The 22,602-nt window shown below is 36.3% G+C and overlaps 1 protein-coding gene across 7 annotated transcripts in view; it reads left to right on the forward strand.

Annotated features, from left to right (window-relative positions):
- ATG4C (autophagy related 4C cysteine peptidase) overlaps positions 1 to 22,602 on the forward strand; it is a 92,265-nt gene that overhangs the window by 36,600 nt on the left and 33,063 nt on the right. For 6 of the 7 annotated variants that reach the window (XM_011284954.3, XM_045035956.1, XM_011284952.3 and 3 more), the window contains 5 exons: positions 3,585 to 3,668; positions 11,666 to 11,899; positions 14,720 to 15,050; positions 17,072 to 17,142; positions 19,747 to 19,883. In XM_011284954.3, the coding sequence (XP_011283256.1) occupies positions 3,585 to 3,668; positions 11,666 to 11,899; positions 14,720 to 15,050; positions 17,072 to 17,142; positions 19,747 to 19,883 (857 nt within the window). Of the gene's footprint in view, positions 1 to 3,584; positions 3,669 to 11,665; positions 11,900 to 14,719; positions 15,051 to 17,071; positions 17,143 to 19,746; positions 19,884 to 21,131; positions 21,170 to 22,602 lie in introns of all 7 variants that reach the window. The other variant, XM_019837138.2, reaches the window with a different exon arrangement.

Here is a 22,602-nt window from a genome sequence, read left to right on the forward strand (position 1 = left end):
AGCAGGAGAACTGCTCGGTTGAGCCCAGTCAATCCACAGAACTGTGTGATATAAGAAAAAAGTTGTTTCATAAGATAAAAACAGAAAGGGAGGCAAACCATAAGAGACTCTTAAATACACAGAACAAACTGAAGGTTGCTGGAGGGGAAGTGGGTGGAGGGATGGGCTAAATGGGTGATGGGCATTAAGGAGGGCACTTGTTATGATGAGCACTGGGTGTTGTATTTAAGTGATGAATCATGGGAATCTACCCCTGAAACCAAGAGCACACTGTATATACACTGTATGTTAGCTAACTTGACAATAAATTATATTAAAAGAAAAAAAAAATTTCCTTCACCCCAAAAAGTTTCTTCAAGCTTCCTTCTGGTCAATGCTCACCCCTCACAGTCATTGCCCCGTTTCAATTTATTTAATGGCTTGTTTGCCAAATTTACTTACTTCTCTTAACTTACTTAGTTTTATTTAATTAGTTTTCATTTGAAATCATAATGACATTTGTCTCTGTCCCACCTCCCTCTGCTATAAACTGAGACTTAAAGGTAAACAGTAGGGGAGATTAAGATACAAAATAAGAATATATTCTTCAGTATGAAGAATTCTGGTGAATATATATTTTTCAATATGTATAAGAAGAACTTATTAATATACTTTTATTCATGGCTCCTTCCTATACTCCAGGCTCTGTTATCCCATGTCTCTATGGATTTTATATCCTTCATTTTTTGTCTGTGTGCCATGGTATCCTGGTTCAGCGTCAACAAGCTAGGGTAGAGGTAGTTGTGTTTCTTACAATACTTTTATAAAGATAAAATGAAAACTGGTCAACTAAAACCAAATAATTAAAAGAAAAAAAGAATATTCTATAGACTAGTCATTTGGCATACAGGCCTAATTCAGCTTTGACATGCCTGTGGAAAAAGAGAGGAAAATGGCTGGGCCTTATGAGAAGTCCTGAGCTTTCTTATGTACCTAGCATCATGGAGTATTAAAATAAGTCAGTCTATTATGAGGGTTAGGTCCTGCCAGGATTTGCACAGGAAGTGTAAGAGTGAGAGAGTATGCACCATATGAGTCATGCATGGTTGAGCTTTAAAGCACTGTAAATCTGTGCTCAAGTAAAATGTGGATCCTTGCAATGCCCCAGGCTCTTAAGAATCAGATTCACAACTTCTCTTTTCTTGAGGAAGGATTGGTGAGTGGTAAGAGGAGGTAGGCAGAGGCTAGAGCATAGGGAGAAAGAGAAGTTCCTCCTTGAAGATTGTTTCCTTTTATTTGAAGGTTTTTTTTTTGTGAAGTTCTTAGAATTTGCTTTAGAAATACTGGGAGGGGGTTATTACTATTTGGGGGTTAGAATCATTCTGGTACAGTACTAACAATTCTAAGAGATAATGTTTGTAAGGTGCCTAGCCTAGTTCCTGGTATAGAATAGGATCAGTAAATACCATTTTCCCACTGGAGTTCAGAGAAGAGCATCAGAGCCAGGTGGGAAAAAGAAAAACTGGCTTAGAAGTGCACACAGGAGGGTGTGGAGCCTGCTTAAGATTCTCTTCCCTTCCTCCCTCTGCTCCTCCCTGGCTCACACTCATTCGCTCTGCAAACACACACACACACACACACACACACACACACACACACACACGAGCTGTAAGAAGTAGATAGGCTCATATTGGGGAGGATATTTTTGTCATGGGCTAGTATGAGCCAAACAGCAAAGCCCACTTTGAGTATAGGTGAAAAGTAGTGGAAAAGATGACTGTAAATGTAATTTGTATCATATTTTGGAATGTCTTTAGTATCACTGAGAAGTTCATAATAAATCTGTTAAGTAATGAGTCACTGAGGATGGTTTTTGAGCAGAAGAGTTACCTATTCAAAGCTGAGCCACGGGGAGATTAATTTGGCAGTGACATGTGGCATATGCTAGAATGAGGAAAAACTGATGACACAGAAACTGTTTTGGAGAGTACTGCAGCAATCCAAGTAAAGGAAAACCCGATTCATATATTTATTTGCCATTCTTTCTTTTCTCTAGCAAATTCAAATACTTGCATCATCTTTATTATGAATACGTATTTCTATTTCTTTTTTGTATTCATTTGTATTAAAGTACTTTGGGGAGCACTTTTGTAAAAAGTCACTTATTTTACATTTTCTAAAAACTTTTCAATATAAATGGCAGATAGTCTACTTAAGAGTAGGCCTAAGTCTGTTGGCTCCCAATTTCAGATTCTTTCTGTTTATATGCTCTTGCATGTTAGGAGCTGCTTTTAAGTCTATCCTTAGCAGTCAGGAATTTCATATACTTAGGAATACTCAGGAATATAATGGGCAGGTGTTTTTCTCAGGAAATTAAGAACTATTAATGGCATCATAAAAAACCAAGAGGATAGATGCTATAGTTTCGCAGGAACAAAACTTAAAGAATTTGCAACTATAGTTGGGAATTGGGGATTTGGAGGTGGAAACGGAAATGAGGATCTCTGAAAGCTCTATTCACTATTTTCAGACATCCTCAGGTGGCTGAAATGATGGGGTTATACATTGACCTAGGAAACTTCAGGGATTCACATTTATCACAAGCAGTAGTGGACTGTGTTACCTTTTCCGTAAATTACTTCATTGGAATACTCAATTATTTTAAATATTTTAATTATCTAAAATGGAAGGAAAGACAAGAAATTGGTAACATTTGTTGCATGTGGGAAAAAGAAGTTAATGTCAGAGAAACTGGAGTAGAATTTGTACTGTTTTTTTTTTAAAGTAACTTTTGTTTTTTTAAAAATATTTATTTATTTTTGAGAGAGAGAGAGCACGCATGTGCGCACAAGTGAGGAGGGTCAGAGGGGGGGGGGGGGGAAGAGGATCCCAAGCAGGCTCTGCACTGACAGCAGTGAGCCCTAAGCAGCCTCGAACTCATGAACTGCAAGATCATGACCTGAGCTGAAGTCAGATGCTCAACTGACTAAGCCACCTAAGACACTCCTATACTGTTATTTTATTTTATTTTTTTGTAATCTTTAATTTCTCTTGAGAGAAAAGAGAGAGTGCGCATAGGGGAAAGGGGCAGAGGGAGAAAGAGAGAGAGTCCCAGGCAGGCTCCACACTCAGCGTGGAGCCTGATGTGGGGCTTGATCCCACAGCCCTGAGATCACAACCTGAGCCAAAGTCAAGAGTTGGACTCTCAACCAACTAAGCCACTGAGGTGTCTCTAGAATTTGTACCTTTTAAGTTTTATACCATAAGATCATTGTGGGGAAAAAAAGAACATTGTGACCTGTTTGAAAATAAATTAAAATTAAGTTCTTTTCTTTCTCATGTTCTTTACATGATGGAATGTGTTTAAAATACTTAACTGTATTTGAAGGTAGCATAAACGACCTGTATTTTCAGTTCATTGTCCATATATTTTGGATTCTTGAAAAAAACTGCATGTTCATAGTTTAGAATTGATGATTTAAAATAAAATAAAATAAAATAAAATAAAATAAAATAAAATAAAATAAAATAAAATAAAATAAAATGCTACACTTTTAGCCTGAAATCCTTTAATTGCAAAACTGTTTTTCTCTTTTCTTGTTTAGGTTGGGTGTTGAAAACAAAGACATATTTTAGTAGAAATTCCCCTGTATTGTTGCTTGGAAAATGTTACCATTTTAAATATGAAGGTAAGTGCTAAATTTGTAACCCATTTAAAAATCTTTGTATTCCTTCATTGTGTAACAGTTTTCATTGTTTTATTTCCAGATCAATCTACTTTTGGCATATTTTTTTTTGTTTTTTACTCCTTTTTGATTGTGGTAAAATAATAACAGAATTTACCTTCTTAATAATTTTTTTAGATTTATTTATTTATTTATTTATTTATTTATTTATTTATTTAGAGATGAAGAGTTCTGGAGATAAATGGTGGTCATTTTATTAGCACAACATTGTGAATGTATTTAAAACCACTGAACTGTATGTACACTTAAAAATTATTAAGTGTGCATGTATGTGTGCAAGAGCGAGAAAAGGCAGAGAGAGAGGGAGGGAGAATCCCAAGCAGGATCTGTGCTGTCATCATGGAGCCCGATGTCAGCATAGAGCTTGATCCCATGAACTGTGAGATTATGACCTGAGCCGAAATCAAGAGTTGGATGCTTAACCAACTGAGCCACCCAGGTGCCCTATACCATCTTAATAATTTTTTAAAAAAACTTTAATGTTTACTTATTTTTGAGAGAGAAAGAGAAAGAGAGAGAGAAACGAGAGAGAGAGAACGAGTAGGGGAGGGGCAGAGAGGGAGGGAGACACAGAATCCAAAGCAGATTCTGGGCTCTGAGCTGTCAGCACAGAGCCCGATGCAGGGCTCGAACCCACGAACCATGAGATCACGACTAGAGCTGAAGTCGGATGCCTAACAGACTAAGCCACCCCAGTGCCCCAACTTTTCTTCTTAATGTTTCATTTATTTTTGACAGAGAGTGAGTAAGGAAGGGGCAGAGAGAGAAGAGAGACAGAGGATCCCAAGGAGGTTCCACACTGTCAGCACAGTCTCATGTGGGGCTTGAACTCATGAATTACGAGATCATGATCTGAGCTGAAATCAAGAGTCAGACCCTTAACCAATTGACCATTCTACTTTTTATGCCTCTGTTTTGGCATATTTCTTTTAAGAACCTGTATTTTATGTAACACATAATGTACTGCCATATGGTTTGGGTTTCTAGTAAACTCTTTGAGGATGAGAATCATGACCCCTTTTGTTATATCCCTCACAGTTTTAGACTTATGAGTGTTAGTTAAATATTATTTGAATTGATATCATAATATTTTTTATCAAGTTTTCTGATGATAACTTTAAAGTATATGCTAATATGAATGGACATTTTTCCAAAGAAGATATCCAGATGGCTAGCAAACACATGAAAAGATGCTCAGTATCACTCATCATCAGGGAAATACAAATCAAAACCACAATAAGATACCACCTCACACCTGTCAGAATGGTTAAAATGAACAATTCAGGAAACCACAGATGTTGGCAAGGATGCAGAGAAAGGGGAACACTTTTGCACTGCTGGTGGGAATGCAAACTGGTACAGCCACTCTGGAAAACAGTATGGAGGTTTCTCCAAAAATTAAAAATAGAACTACCCTATGACCCAGCAATTTACTAGGTATTTATCCAAAGGATACAAAAATGCTGATTCGAAGGGGCACATGCACCCTAATGTTTATAGCAGCACTATCAACAATAGCCAAAGTATAGAAAGGGCCCAAATGTCCATCAACTGATGAATGAATAAAGAAGATGGTATATATACACTGTGGAATACTATCTGGCAATCAAAAAGAATGAAATTTTGCCATTTGTAACAACATGGGTGGAACTAGAGTATATTAATGCTAAACGAAATAAGGCGGTCAGAGAAAGACAAATACTGTATGAATTCACTCATATGTGGAATTTGAGAAACTCAACATATGAACATAGGGGAAGGGAAGGAAAAACAAGATAAAAACAGAGAGGGAGGCAAACCATAAGAGACTCTTAAATGCAGAGAACAAACTGAGGGTTGCTGGAGGGGAAGTGGGTAAGGGAATGGGCAAACGGGTGCTGGGCATTAAGGAGGGCACTTGTTGGGATGAGCACTGGTTGTTATATGTAAGTGATGAATCACTGGGTTCTACTCCTGAAACCAATACTATACTGACTAACTTGAATTTAAATAAATAAGTTAAATGAAAAAGATTGAGAAAAGGAAGTGTATGCAAATAATTTAAAGTATCACCTTGGTTAACCTGAAAATGGTAGATTTTCCAATTCTTTTTTTTTTTTTTTAAGTTTATTTATTTTGAGAGAGAGTGAGCATGATTGGGGGAGGGGCAGAGAGAGAGAAGAGAGAGAGAATCCCAAGCAGGCTCTGCTCTGTCAGTGCAGAGCCAGATATGAGGCTCTATCCCATGAACTGTGAGATCATGACCTGAGCTGAAATCAAGAGATGGAGGCTTAACCGTTGCCCAGGCGCCCCAGATTTTTGAATTCTTTAAAAAAATTTTTTTTTTAACATTTATTCATTTTTGATGGAGACACAGAGTGTGAGCAGGGGAGGCGCAGAGAGAGAGGGAGACACAGAATCTGTAGCAGGCTCTCGGCTCTGAGCTGTCAGCACAGAGCCCAATGCAGGGCTCAGACCCATGAACTATGAGATCATGACCTGAACTGAAGTCAGATCCTTAATCAACTGAGCCACCCAGGTGCTTCCAGATTTTCCAATTCTTAAGGATGTTCTAATTTCTGAAATTACTGACTTATTTTGATGTTTTTGAGTTTCTACATATGCCCGTCCTTTTAATAATTATATATTTTCTTTTAACAATTTATGTCACTTAATGAATGCCTTCTTTGTGTTAGGCATCATGCTAAGCTCTTTGTGAAGTGCCTTTAATTCTTTAATTCTCACAGCAAGCCTACAAGTTTGATTCAAGTATCTTATGAGTATGAAACAGGAGCTTAGAGAAGTTAAATAATTTGTCCAATGTCACACAGGTATTAAATGGCACAGCTGTAATTTAAACCAAGACTGTGTCTCACTTTACCCCTGGCTTTTTTTCTACTATACGTCTGTGCTTGGTTTTGTGTGTAGGAGTATGTGTGTGCGTGTGTGTATGTGTGTGTGTGTGTAAGACAGAGAAGGAAAGAATGTGTGTGAGAATATGTCATTATGAAGGCTTTTATTTTTGGTTGACTTATTTTGGCATCTCATTTATCAGCAATCTTCTAAAGCCTTGTAAATGTCTTGTAATGATAACAGCTAACATTTATTGAGTATTTATAATGTGCCAGGTAGTATTTCAAGTAGTTCACATGCTTAACTCATTGAGTCCTCACAGCACTCTTTAAAAAAAAGTATTTTTTTAATGTTTATTTATTTTTGAGAGAGAGACAGAGTGTGAGCAGGTAACGGGTAGACAGAGAGGGAGACACAGAATCCGAAGCAGGCTCCAGGCTCTGAGCTGCCAGCACAGAGCCCGACACAGGGCTCGAGCTCATGAACTGCAAGATCATGACCTGAGTCGAAGTCGAACACTTAACTGACTGAGCCACCCAGGTGCCTTGAGAAGTTTTTAATTTTGATTCCATTTTCAAAAGGGTCAGAAACAGGAAATATAAAATCATCAGGGACACTGAGATAATGGGGTTTTGTTTTTGGCATAAAAGGGCTAACATTGGGAAGAAGCAAACAGATTAAAAATTACTCAAATACCATATGAGTTCACTCATATGTGGAAATTAAGAAAACAAAACAAATGAACAAAGTAAAAAAGAGACCAAAAAAACCAGAATTAAATACAGAGTACAAACTGATGGTTCCCAGAAGGGAGGTGGGTGGGGAGGGGGGAGTTGGGTGAAATAGGTGAAGGAGATTAAGAATACACTTATTGTGATGAACACTGAGTAATGTATACAATTGTTGAGTCATTATATTATATACCTGAGACTAATAGAACATCATATATTAATTATATTTGAATTAAAAATTAAGTAAATAAATAAAAAATTACTCATAATGTATTTTTCTTGTCGAGTACAATTTTGTTATCCTCCTTACAGGGGTATTCACAGGGGCTGGGTGGCTCAGTTGGTTGAGTGTCTGACTTCGACTCAGGTCATGATCTTGTGGTTTGAGAGTTCAAGTCCTATATCAGGCTGGTTGTAGTCAGTGCAGAGCCTGCTTCAGATCCTCTGTCCCTCTCTCTCTGCCCTTCCCGCTTTCCCCTGCTTGCACTCTCTCTCTCTCAAAAAACAAAAACAAAAACAAAAACAAAAAAATGGTGTACACACAGGGTTTTTATCTTCTCTGTAAATGCACAACTCATAATTTCAAAAAAATATGTAATATAAAATTATTAAAACAATAAAAATTTACTATTTGTAATAAATAATACAGACCTAAGCATCCAACTTTGGCTCAGGACATGATCTCATGGTTTGTGAGTTCGAGCCCTGCATCTGGCTCTCTACTGTCAACATGGAGCCTGCTTTGGATCCTCTGTTCCCCTCTCTCTTTCTCCATCCTCTGCTCTCTTTCTGTTTCAAAAATAAACAAACATTAAAAAAAAAAAAAGAAAGAATACAAAGAAGAAAAATTTTTCTTCCATTGGATTCTGTCATATCTGTCATATATCCTATCTTTGTACTGAAACAGACACATGCTACTTTAAGGAGTAATAGGTGAAGATAAGGCCAACATGCTGAGATTTAGCAGAGTGAGATGATGAGTAGAACAGGAGTCCTAGATGTCACAGAGGCACTGAATTAACCAACCTAGAGCCATTCCTACATAGGACTTCTGTTTGTGTATGGTAATACATCCCCTTATTGTTTAAGCTATTTTGAAATGCATCCATTAGCAACCTTTCTAATTTGGTCTACTTCTGTAGTTTTATAGCAGCCTGTATTTCTGCTTCACCACAAATATCATAATGGGATTAACAACTTTTATACTTTTGTTTAATGTTTCTCATCTGCTGAACTGTAAGCTCCGTGAGAGTAAGGACTGTGCCTCTCATACTTTCAGTGTTAACTCCAGTGCCTGGTGCATAATAAGGCTCTCAATAAATATTTGTGGAGTAAATTAATAATCTTGTTCATCACATCCCCTATTAGTGAATACTTAAGTTGTTTCCAACTTTTTATTTCAATAAAGCTACATTAAACATCCTTATACATGTGTTCACACATGCAGAGAACTTCTCTATGATAAATATTTAAATTTACAACCTCTTATGAGAAATTTGAGAGTACTTAGAAAAATTCAAAATATATACATTTTAGGACCCAGCAATTTGACCTTTAAATATTTACTTACTTTATCCCATATCTGATAATTACAAGAACTGTAGTCTTTGAGGATTCAATTCACAATTTTTTTTACTTATGATTCTCATATTAGCTTGTTTAATTGTGATAGTCAGCCTTGACTGAACCCTCAATGTTACTAGCAGTTTTCTTCTATTTCTTTTATCAGCTTTCGTTTCATTTTTTTGTTGTGGTTCTTTGAGACTTTGTTCATAAAGCTCTGATCTCATGTGTCTCCAGAGCATCATAGAAAACAAAAGCAAAGCAAAGCAAAACAAAACAAAACCTTCTTCCTTTGGCTCCATTTATCTTACATTCACCTGACAAATGTTTATTGCACATCTGCTATGGACTGCACTCTGTACTAGGTGCTGAAGATTCAGGGGTGCATAAGATAAAATATTCCTTCTCCTGTAATATACCTGAAATTTGGAAAAGGGTAAGATATAGATAAATATTATAGATATAATTAATTAAGAAAATTAAGAAAAGAGGGGCGCTGGGGTGGCTCAGTCAGTTGAGCAGCTGACTCTAGATTTCAGCTCAGATCTGCAGGGTTGAGCCCCAAGTTGGGCACTGCACTGACAGTCTGGAGCCTGCTGGGATTCTCTCTCTCCCTCTCTCACTGCCCCTCCCCTGCTTGTGCATGTGCTCTCTCTCTCAAAATAGACAAACATTAAAAAAAGATTGTGAAAAGTCAGAAAGTGGAATAGCAGAGGTAGTATTATTATAGTGGAAAGTCAACAGGACAATAAAGTTCAGTTAGTACTAGCAATTTTCCAATAATATTCTGAGTAAATTTTAAATTTAGAGTAAATTTAGAGTAATTTTAGAGACTAGGTTTTTAAAAATATTTATTTTGAGAGAGAGAGAGAAAGTGAACACATGTGGGAGAAGGGCAGAAAAAGAGGGAGAGAGAATCCTAAGCAGTCTCTGCACTGACTGCGCAGGGCCTGATGTGGGTTTGATCTTATGAACCATGAGATCATGACCTGAGTAGAAATCAACAGTCAGATGCTTAACCCACTGAGCCACCCACGTGGCCCAAGACTAGATCTTAAAAGAATAAAGAATTAATTACTTCATCAAGGTAGGAGATTAGGAATTATGTTTGGCAAGCCTCAGGATGATGTGTGAGTTATGTACTATTGTGTCAAATTTCAGACAAATTTGAATGTCTCTAAAGTAGAACTTTTGGGGGCACCTAGGTGGTTCAGCTGGTTCAGCATCTAACTATTGATTTCAGACTCATGGTTTGTGGGTTTGAGCCCCTAGTCTGTGGGGGCAGTGCCGGAGACTGCTTGGGATTTTCTCTCTCTCCTTCTCTCTCTGCCCCTCCCCTGCTCCCGCGGTCTCTGTCTCCTTTTGTAAGTAAATAAAAAAACGTAAACAAATTTTTTTCTTTAAAGTAGAAAGTTTGGACATATTTGTAGTGCCATGTTCAATTTCCATGCATTTTTATTTGTAATTAACTTCAAACTCAAATATTGAGAGAAATTCATTGATATTGGGGGCTTGTCAGTCATTCTTTTTATTGTCACTGAAACTGTATGCCACAACTTAGCACCATTAATCTGAATATTATGAAGTTTAGGTGATTGTAATTTTTTCAGAATGAGTTTAAAGAGGGATAGGTGAGCAAGGATAAAGAAAAAAGCATGATAAAATTGCTTTAATATCCTGCAGAAGGGCATTGGAAATTGAACTCCTTGGAATTGAGAGTTTAGGCAGATTTATCTATCCACCTGTCCACCCATCCAAACCAAGCAACATTTATTAGGATTTACTTGTGTTATGTAGTGTGCTACATGTTGAGGTTGTAAACATGACTAAATATACTCTCTAGGAGTAATCAAGGAATGTCAGTTCATTTTGAGAGAGTAATCAAGGAATGTCAGTTCATTTGGAGCACTAGTGTTTTGTAGATTATTGGGCAAACAGTAACTGTAGTTTTCACATAGAAATTCTGTTTTGGCTTTTTTTAAGCTTATTTATTTATTTTGAGAGAGAGAGAGAGAGTGCGTGCATGAACAGGATAGGGACAGAAAGAGGAGGAAGAGAGAGAGAATCCCAATGCGGGGCTTGATCTCACAAACTGTGAGATCATGACCTGAGCTGAAATCAAGAGTCAGACGCTTAACCAACTGAGCCACCTAGGTGCCCCTCACACAGAAATTGTATTACAGACAATCAATTTGAAAAGGCCTTTTAAAATGACATATGTGGGTGGCAGCAGTTTTTAAAAATTGTATTTCAACATGAAAGGATAACTGTATATTTAGGAATTTTATATTCTTACTCTTTAGCTTCTTAGTTTTGATTTTATAATTTGAGTATAAATATTCATGGCAATAAATACAGTGTGCACATTTTATTTGATTTTAAGAACCAGCTTATGTGATTATATTCATTTTACATATTGACAAATCATGATATTTTATTTGCAAATCTCATTTTAGAGAGCACTAATATCTACATCCTGAGCCAAATGAGGCAAAAAGAAAAGGTATTTTAATATTATCCCCTCATAAAAGAGTTGATTATATTCAGATATAGGGTATTATTATTAACAACAATATTACTGATGATACTTTATATTAGCTAGTTCTAGAGTGTACAAGACATTTCAGCATCCATTCTCATTTGATTTTCATAATAGCCTGATTAGGCAGAATAAAATTTATCTTCATTTAAATTGAAAAAAAAAAGTATTAGAAAAATTATAATATACTTCCTATCTTATGGACAGTAAGGGAACATAATATCATTACTGATTTTTCTTTGCATATATTTAGACTATACATTTTTATTTTGTAGATGAAAATAAACTGTTACCTGCAAGATCAGGATGTACAATAGAAGATCATGTAATTGCGGGAAATGTAGAAGAATTTCGTAAAGATTTCATTTCAAGAATATGGCTGACCTACAGGGAAGAATTTCCTCAAATAGAAGGCTCGGCTTTGACAACAGACTGTGGTTGGGGCTGTACATTAAGAACTGGCCAGATGCTATTGGCTCAAGGACTCATACTACACTTTCTTGGTAGAGGTAAATCAGATCTCTGTTTTTGGGGGGATTTTTGTCTGTCTTCTTAAATTTGGACTCCAGCTTGTAAACTGCATAAAATTCACTTTGGTTAATTTCTTGACTCCCTTGTTTCTTCTAAAAGTTGTAACTAATCTAGCATATTCCATCTTTACTGAACTAAGCTAGGTATGACTTACACATAAGTATAAGTTTTTAGTAGTCTTTGGAGTTTGTTGTTGTTATTACTTAGTTCTTTTTGATTGAGCTCTATGGATTATCTCCAGTTCAATAAATCTTGGGCAGGTCAATACAGTGACTTTGAGCAGATAGTTGATATTTTTATATTATTTAAATCTTATATTTAAACTGGTTTATTTTCTCTCTATATATCAATAATGCTTTAAAATATTTTTATCTTTAGAAACATGATAATAATCAGTTAAACTGATTAGGCATATTCTTAATAAGGTCATCCTGCTTATATTATAGTCTCAAAAATGTCACTGATACTTAATTTACATATATCTTTTTAAAAATGTGCCACCTTTCTTACCATTTCTACTAGTCCATTTTTTATAATTTGTACATTTGTAGGAAGATTTTAGTTTATGATTTTAGGCTATCATACATGGTTATTGCTAAGTGTTATCATATTTTAAAAGTGTAGACGATTTCCCTGTAATGCATGGCAAATATTTGGTAACCTTTCTGTAGGGATTATTGATGAGATTATTTAGAGAGAATGTTTATTCAAGAGTGGTATGGATAATACACGGAAAAAGAATTTTTATAAACTTCTCTGGGATGATTTATTTGTAGTCGTATGCAATCAAGGGCAAGAATGGGGATATTTTTCACAGTCCTGACTATTTCTCTGAATCTGTGCCTCATTTTATTAAAATTACATGTATTTGGGGCGCCTGGGTGGCTCAGTCGGTTGGGCAGCCGACTTCGGCTCAGGTCAAGATCTCCCGGTCTGTGAGTTCGAGCCCCGCGCCGGGCTCTGTGCTAATAGCTCGGAGCCTGGAGCCTGTTTCAGATTCTGTGTCTCCCTCTCTCTGCCCCTCCCCCGTTCATGCTCTGTCTCTCTCTGTCTCAAAAATAAATAAACGTTAAAAAAATAACAAATAAATTACATGTATTCTTGGAATTGTCTTGTCATTAAAAACAGTGAAGTACAGGGGCGCCTGGGTGGCGCAGTCGGTTAAGCGTCCGACTTCAGCCAGGTCACCATCTCGCGGTCCGTGAGTTCGAGCCCCGCATCAGGCTCTGGGCTGATGGCTCAGAGCCTGGAGCCTGCTTCCGATTCTGTGTCTCCCTCTCTCTCTGCCCCTCCCCCGTTCATGCTCTGTCTCTCTCTGTCTCTGCCCCTCCCCCGTTCATGCTCTGTCTCGCTCTGTCGCAAAAATAAAGGTTGAAAAAAAAAATTAAAAAAAAACAGTGAAGTAGTGAATGTAGTTGATTTTGGGGGGATCTTTGATCTTTAATGACTTCCATTTGTTAACTTTTCATTTACTAGAGAATTGATATTATGCCCTAAACAATGACGGAGTTATTCTTTTTTTTTTTTTTAAACATTTATTTATTTATGAGAGACAGAGAGAGACAGAGCATGAGCAGGGGAGGGGCAGAGAGAAAGGGAGACACAGAATCCGAAGCAGGCTCTGGGCTCCGAGCTTTCAGCACAGAGCCTGATGCAGGGCTCGAACTCACAAACCGTGAGATTATGACCTGAGCCGAAGTCGGATGCTTAACCAACTGAGCCACCCAGGTGCCCCATGACGGAGTTATTCTGAAAGGACTATATGAGGAAAAAAAAAGAAAGAAAGAAATCTAAAACTTCCATGGTTAGACTTCTATTTTAACATATGATCAAAGAAAAATCCCCTTTCTGAAGTTATTCTCTCATGAACGTTAGTATGTTTATTGTGCCTTGGGTTAGTCAAAACTGGATATCTGATAAGCAGTACTGGTAAGGAGTACAAGAGTCCTCATTCCGTTTCAGCACTGTCAAAGAAAAGAAAAGAAAGAAAAGTATTTTTCCAGAGTTGTTTATTTGTATCTGAGTTTACTATTTTTTTCTCTTTCATTTTGGTAATTTTTCCTGATCATATGTAATATATTCCCATTTTAGAAATTTTGGAAACAACAGAAAACTCCAGAGAATAATATTACCACTCAAAAGTAAACATTATCAATATTTTGACATACTTTCTGGGCTCATATCTTCCTTCCTTCCTTTCCTTCCCCTTCCTTCCTTCCTTCCTTCCTTCCTTCCTTCCTTCCTTCCTTCCTTCCTTCGAGAGAGAGACAGAGCATAAGAGGAGAGCCAGAGAGAAAGGGAGACACAGAATCCAAAGCAGGCTTCAGGCTCTGAGCTGTCAGCACACAGCCTGACGCAGGGCTCGAACTCATGAACCATGAGATCATGACCTGAGCCGAAGTTAGATGCTTAACCAACTGAGCCACCCAGGCGCCCCTAATATCTTTGGTTTTTTTAAGCAGCTTTTGGAATATAATCTACATAAATTCACTCATTTAAAATGAACAATTCAGTGGTTTTTAGTATGTTTACAGGGTTCTGCAACCATTACCATAACCTAATTTTAGGATATTTTCATCATCCTGAAAAGAAACCTCACACCCTTTGGTAGTCACTCCCAATACCCTGCTTGCCATGTGCAACGACTAACCTATTTTTTGTCTCTATTGCTTGCCTACTTCTGAGTTTACTAGTGTAGTTTAGTAACCTATATGACTTTAAATGCGACATACTTATTTTAGTAGAATTGTTAAAATCTGTTTAAAAGATCTGAACACCTTGCTTTGGAATTACTATAGCTTGGACCTGGCCTGATGCTTTGAACATTGAAAATTCAGACTCTGAATCATGGACTTCCAACACTGTAAAAAAATTTACTGCATCATTTGAAGCATCACTTTCAGGGGAAAGAGAACTCAAAACCCCAGCAGTTTCTCAGAAGGAAACAATCAGGAGATACTCTGATGATCATGAAATGCGAAATGAAATTTATCACAGGAAAATCATCTCTTGGTTTGGTGATTCCCCTTTGGCTCTCTTTGGTTTACACCAACTAATAGAATATGGAAAAAAGTCTGGGAAAAAAGCCGGAGACTGGTATGGACCAGCTGTGGTTGCTCACATTTTAAGGTAAAATTGCATTAAAATCTTTCATCTTATGACAGAGGTCCTTAGGCTCAGACATACTGATTTTTGCAGCATATGTGTGTGTGTGTGTGTGTGTATATATATATATATATGTGTGTGTGTGTGTGTGTGTATATGTATATATATGTATATATATGCATATATATGTATATATATGTGTGTATATATATATATACACACATATATATATAATTGGACCTTTTAAAGTCTTACTGTATGAGAATGTTCATAAGGGAGCTTTCATTTGCTAATAGGGAAAAAACAAGACATTGGAACTCTAGTTATATTTATCTATGATAAATTTTTTTCTTTATATCTTTTTTCTTATATCATAGGTATAGATATCCAGGGTCTCTTTCTAACCAGGTTTTCATTAGACTGCCTTATTGGAATGTTCTAAAAACTAACAACTCTTTCAACCTTGGAATATGCATAACATTATAGTTTTTTTTTTTTTTTAATAGTGTAACCTGGGGGCTGTAATGTACTGATAGTGTAATGAAATGTCAAGAGCTAAAATTGATGTTTTCAGCATTTCTTTGCACACATCAAATTCTTGTGAATTGTAAATGTATGGGACTATTAATATTATAATTATACCATAGTAAAAGTAAAGGGTCTGTGACATTCAGAATAGTTAGAAAAAAGTAGAAAGTCAAATTTCACTATACCTCAGCTCAGCTTTTTAGTGCCATTTATTTGGATACTGCTTAAATTTTTAAAAGAAAACTGGCTTATTTGTTGTGTGTCCCATTATTGTTGTAAATGCAATCATTAATATGTTATCCAAATATAGTGTGTTTATGCAAATATAATAAATTTAATCTATTTATAATCATATATAAATTTGAAATTATTATAAAGTTTCTTGCATATTAACAGGCTTTTATATTTTATAGGCCAGATGCTTACAATTGGAAATGTATTTACCTAAAGTTATTAAATGTATTGTTAATAATAATATCAAGTCCTGCTTGGTGTGACATTTATAAAAGCATAATCATAAAAGCTTAGTTTCTACTCTTCAAGATAATATGTTCTATACCCCAGGGATTAAACACTTTTTCTGTAAAAGGCCTGATGGTAAATATTTTAGGCTTTGCAGGCTATATATGAGGGCTCTGTTGCCCATTTTTCTTTTCTTTTTTTTTTTTTGTTTTTTTGTTTTTTTTGTTTTACAACCCTTCACAATTGTAAAAACCATTCTTAGCTTGCCGGTTGTATGAAAACAGGCCACAGGTTGTATATGATCTGAGGGCCATAGTTTGCCAATCTCTCTTCTAAATTAACACAAACATACATAATAAGGCATGTGAAGTTAAAAAAGTATAAAGATACAGTTAAATAAAAATTTTTATGTTTCTTCAATGTATGTAATTTCCTTTTAAAGATATTATTGTGACTTTTTTCATATGTGCACTATTGAGAACATTATACTTCGAAATATTTTTCAATCTGCAGTTTTACTTACAGAATTCTAAGGCTCAAAATTAGGAAATTCATTTGTTCAAGTTATATAAGTTTTTGAATGAAGGGGGAAAAAGTCATGCTATTTAAAGAAAGGAAAAAACTTTCCAAAGTGTAACAGAGGACAGCCATACAGTAATTCACTGCTAGTCAGTAATGTAAGTTAATATGATGTAAACCTTGAAGCATATTGTAATACTCTGGTTAGAAAATGTTTAATACAGCCAGGTGAGTGGTTGAGAGACATCCTTTTTGGGGGGCAGGGTTTACAGCTTTACCCCTAAGAATTTTTTTTTTTACAGCTTTGGTAACTTCTATTTTAATGTCCTTTGAGTAATTTAGTGTAACACTCTACTTTGAAAAGACTGACCTGATTTTTGATGCCATTCAGATGATAGTTTTGAAAGCAGACACTAAATGATAAATATAGGAAAGTAAGGGGAAAAAATGATGGCTTTCTTTCCCCTTATATTAACTTTTTAGTGATTAACTGAAAATATTAGGCTTTTAAAGGATGATACTTGTTGTTTTCTTAGAAAAGCAGTTGAAGAAGCAAGACATCCTGATTTACAAGGAATAACTATTTATGTTGCACAAGACTGTACAGGTGAGGGATGTATATAATTCTAATTTTCATCTGTTTATTTGATTATACTTTTTAATTTAGACATAATTGGCATATAATATTATATTAGCTTCAGGTGTACAACATAATGATTCAAATTTGGATATCCAAATATATATTTGGATATATTGCTTGATTCAAATTTGGATATCCAAATATATATTTGGATATATTGCTTGTCACTACAGCAAGTCTAATTAACAACTGACACCATACATAGTTACAAAATTCTTTTTCTTGTGATAAAAATTTTTAAGACCTACTCTCAGCAACTTTCAAATATATCATGGTATTATTAACTTTAGTCTCCATTATATTCTCATGACTTCCTTATTTTGTACCTAGAAGTTTGTACCTTTTGACCTCCCCTTACCCATGTCACCCTCCCCTCACTCCCTATCTCAGGAAACCAGCAATCTGTTCTCTGAAGGAAAAACTCATTTCCTTGGAGTGTATATTAGTTCAGAAGAGTCTGAGGTAAGGATGGTCATGTGTGTGCTGCCTCAGAAAAATTAGAGAATTTAAAGGTTTATAATTAGAAGCCACTACTGAGTATTTGGGAAGAGTAAGATGAAAGAATTAAAACATGGAAAGAACTATTGCTGCACTTTTGTACCTTTGGTTTAGATTGACTATGGAGATAGAGAAGCTACTGAACAGAATTTGATAACTCATGACCTAAATTTGGAATTTAAAGGGAAGAACTGGGGCACAAGTGGCAGAATTTGTTAATCAGCTAACTGTGCAAGAGCAGAAGAGTTTGATTTTCTTCAACCAGGGAGTTTGAAGAAAGCTTTTTTGTTGTTGAACAAAACAAAATAAAGTTTTGTCTATATTTGGTTCTACAAAATCTTCCCATTTTCTCTTGAACTATCCTATTTAGGCTGTCATGCCCATCACTCTACCCAAGCTGCTCTCATCAATAATTTAATCTTGCTAAATCCAGTGGTCACTTCTCAGTCCTCACATCACACAGTCTGCCAGCAGCATATGATACAGTTGACCACTTTTTCCTCCTAGTAATGTTTTGTTTCCTGAGTTTCTAGAATGCTACTCTTCAAGTTTCCGTCTACGTATCCACTCCTTCAGTCTCCTTTGCTGGTTTTCCTTATCTCCCTGATCTCTGAAATTGTTGTGCTCAGCCTTTAGACCTCATCTCTTTTGTACACAGATTTGAATTCACCAGGTCTCATGGCTTTATACGACCATCAATATGCTGTCAACTCCCAAATTTATAGGACCTCTCACCAAATCCAGGCGTTTATATCCATAACTGCCTATTTATCCTCCCTGTTTGCATGTCTAATAGATAGCTGAAACTTAGCATGTCTAACACTGACTTACCGATTATCCTCCTATTTTTTCCCTTCTTATAGTTGTCTATGTCTTTGTAAATGGCACCTCTCTTACTCTTTTTACTTATACCAAAACCATTCAAATCACCTGACTCCTTTTTTTCCCTTTCCCATCTTGCATTTAACATATTAAGGAGTTCTTTAATTTACTGATCACTTTTAATCAGCTCCATATGACCAACCCATGACCATTCTCTATCTTCACAATGACTACCTTTGTTTAAGCCACCATCATTTCTTGCTAGATTTCTGCAATTGCTTTCTTTTTATTTTTTTAATGTTTGTTTATTTTTGAGAGAGAGAGAGAGAGAGAGAGAGAGAGAGAGAGAGAGAGAGAGAGAGAGATTGAGGCAGAGAGAGGGAGACACAGAATCCAAAGCAGACTCCAGGCTCTGAGCTGTCAGAGCTGAGCCCAGCATGGGGCTTGAGCTCACAGACCACAAGATAATGACGTGAGCCTAAGTTGGACACTCAACCAACTGAGCCACCCAGGCATCCCTCTGCGGTTGCTTTCTAACTGTTTTCTGTGCTTCAGCCCTTACCCCTACGTCTGTTATCAACACAGGAACCACACTGGTAAAGTGTAAGTCAGATTAGGACACTCCGTTTCTAAAAAACTCTTCAGTGGCTTCCCATCTCACTCAAAGTAAAAACTGCAATTTTTACAATACCCCTTACTAACTTCCCTCCAGAGACACAGGCCTCTTGGTCCCAGAGCATGCTGGCTATGCTTCTGCCTTAAGGCATTTATTTGCATTGGCTGATCTCTATACCTGGAATGCTCTTCCCCCAGGTATTGGCATATCTTGGTTTCTTGCTTTGTCTTGATCTAAATGTTATATTTTTCATAAGGCCCTCCTTAACCACCTTATTTTAAATGCTCCCCCCACTTCCTGTTCATTTTTCTCCCTTTGTTTTTCTTCAGAGCACCCATCACCATCTGACATATCTTATATTTTACTTATTTACTGTTTCCTCATATTAGAGTATATGCTCTATGAGGGCAGGGATTTTTCTCTTTTGCCCATTGGTAAAGCCCTAGTGCCATAGTAGCTACTTGATAAGTATCTGCTAAATGTATAAATAGGGTAAACATTTTTTAACTCATTGAGACCTTGATGGTGATATCAGAGATTAGATGACTGGCCAATGAGGGGGGGAGGGACTAGAGTAAAAATGTTTCTGAAAATCATTTTTATAAAATGTAATACATATTCATTATTTTTCTCAGTTTATAGTTCTGATGTAATTGATAAACAGTGCACTTCCATGGCCTCTGATAATACAGATGACAAAGCTGTTATTATTCTAATCCCTGTTAGACTTGGTGGAGAAAGAACCAACACCGACTACTTAGATTTTGTAAAGGTATGAATAAGAACTAAAAATTTTTTAAGGCAATGCTAGCTGATCTGAAAAATACAGAAGGTTTGCAATCTTTTTTCTATTAAATGGGTAGTGATGATTTTATAGTTGTAGATTGTAAAGCTTGACATTAGAGATTTTAAATTTCAGTATTGTAGGATCAGATGTGATTTGAAGAGTATCATGTTCTATGACCAAGTGAAAAGCCTTTTAATCTTTTTGTAGCTAATCAAGGAGACACAGATGCACCAATAATTATAATATGTGATATGTCTACAGTTCCCATTATCCCTCTATGTGATTGTTAAAAGAATGTACCTTTGTTTGTTTATAAAACCCACATTAAATTGTTTCAAGATAACAACTGAAACAAAGTGAGTTTTCTATTACTGCTGTATTATCTCTTAATTTGTTTCCTGTGGCACCATAAGGTGAATAAGTGGGATGACTATTTATATAGACAGAAGTGATAAAGATCACATGGGGGAAGGTTCCATCTTTGTTTTCTTTATATTAACCAGTTAAAAATCAGTTCTATTTGAGAACACATAACTCTTTTCTCCAAATGAACCTATTGTTATCTAATGTTGTTTTGTTGTGGGCATCAACACATTCAGTTGTCACAAAACTTTAACTTAAAACTTTTTTTTTTGAGTATACTTGACACACAATGTTACATTAGTTTCAGGTGTACCAACATAGTGATTCAACTTCTCTATATGTTCTGCTATGCTCACCACAAGTGTAGCTTGCTTCTGCAACCATACAATGCTGTCATTGACTATTCCCTGTGCTGTGCCTTTTGTGACTGTGACTTATTCATTCCATAACTGGAAGCCTGTATCTCCCATTCCCCTTCACCCATTTGACCATCTCCCCTACCTCCTTTCTCTCTGTATTTATAGGTCTGATTCTGCTCTTTGCACAAAACTTTACCTTTTTAAAACAATTTATTTTAATATTTTATTTATTTTTGAGAGAGAGAGAGAGTGTAAGTGGGGGAAGGGCAGAGAGAGAGGGAGACACAGAATCCAAGAAGCAGGCTCCAGGCTCCAAGCTGTCAGCACAGAGCCTGATGCGGGGCTGGAACTCATGAATGGTGAGGTCATGACCTGAGCTGAAGTAGGATGCTTAACCAACTGAGCCACCCAGGTGCCCCAAACCTTTACCTTTTGAAATACTTACTTTTGGATAAAATTATAGTATTTTATATTATTTTCATAGTTTTAATAAAGTTTCTCATCTTTTCAGGGTCAGAGACGGAATTCCTCTTTGAATGGAGTGTTATGGTATATAGTAATCTTGAAATCTAAGTTTCAGTAATGGTTTGTTCCCCACATAAAGCCTTAGGGTCCATGTGTGTATGAGTGAAACATGTGTCTTCACTTTAGACTGTGCTACTTCTAAAAATCTAGAACAGTTGTTGTCAATATATGGGATATGGAAGTTTTCTAGCTGGTATACTGGCTTTTCCTAATAGTTATTAAAATTTTGCAGGCATACATGTTACCAATAGTACTAATACTATATCGAAAATATATGAATCTGTTAGATAGAATCGGGGTTTTAATTTCTAACATGTGGGCTCTTTAGTAGAGTTAATGTTAGAATGTGGGAAGGTATGAACCATTTCATCTAGCAAATCTATTAAGGGTTTTGGGACTTTTGGCATGTTGCCATGTCTCAGTAGGTTGTAACCAAGTCTGAACTGGATGGATTCCCTCTGCCTTTTCCACTGCCATGAAAAGATTAGAAACTGAGGCAATCTTGGAACTGACTCCTTTGGTCAAACCCCTATTTCTGTTGGAATGGGCTGCAGATGGCTTCAAGGCATATTTCATCTGGCTGCGAGCTTTGCTACTTGGTGCTATTAATATTTTTTATCATTCAATCATATTGAATGACTCAATGGAGTTTGTAGTGAAAAAAACCATGGTTAATTGTTAAAGTGATCCTCAGAACCCAGCATATAAGAGTTGCTCAACAACTAACTGGTTAACTCTCATATGTCTATAACACTTTTAATACAGATACATCTCATTTTGCCTTCAAAACAGCTAGGAACTATTTGTCTTTTTAAAACCCAGAAGACTGAAGTTAAATGCTAAGTTTAAGTTCAGACAGTAAACTGGTAACAGACCAGAACTTTTGTTATTTTTATATTTTCCCTAAAATACGGATTTTTAAAAATGTAATATTTCTTTGAGCTTCTACCAATTGAATTTATACATAGTCCACTAAAATAAGAGAGCACTGACTATTGAGACATTTTAATTTTTCAATTATCAGCAAAAAGTGGCCGAGATGGCTGAGTGAAGTAGGCTGGATGTTAGGTGTTATGTTTGCTTAAGGGTTGGTTGGGTCAAAAGCCAACATGACAACTTGTCAAGAGGCATTCACTTGGAAGTGAAAAAATACAGTGTCTGACAGTCCTAAAAGAAGAAGAATCTTCCTCTTCTACTCTTTTTTCTCTTTCTCTACCTCCTCCACCCCCATTCCACGCCTCCCACTCCATCTCCCCCTCTTCCTCCGCTGCCTCCTCTTTTGTCAGCAGTTGTATTTTTTTTTCCTGCCGAACCATTGTACATGATACTCTCTAAAATTCACCCCTCAGTTCTATTTTCCAAATTTATTAATCAAGGTAATTCCAATCTTTCAGAGATGGTACCATCCCCTGCTACATTCTGTGAGGAGAAAGAAATTTGGTGTGGTGCTTCACCAG

The sequence above is a fragment of the Felis catus genome, chromosome C1 (assembly GCF_018350175.1).
Source record: "Felis catus isolate Fca126 chromosome C1, F.catus_Fca126_mat1.0, whole genome shotgun sequence".
Taxonomy (NCBI): Eukaryota; Metazoa; Chordata; class Mammalia; order Carnivora; family Felidae; genus Felis; species Felis catus.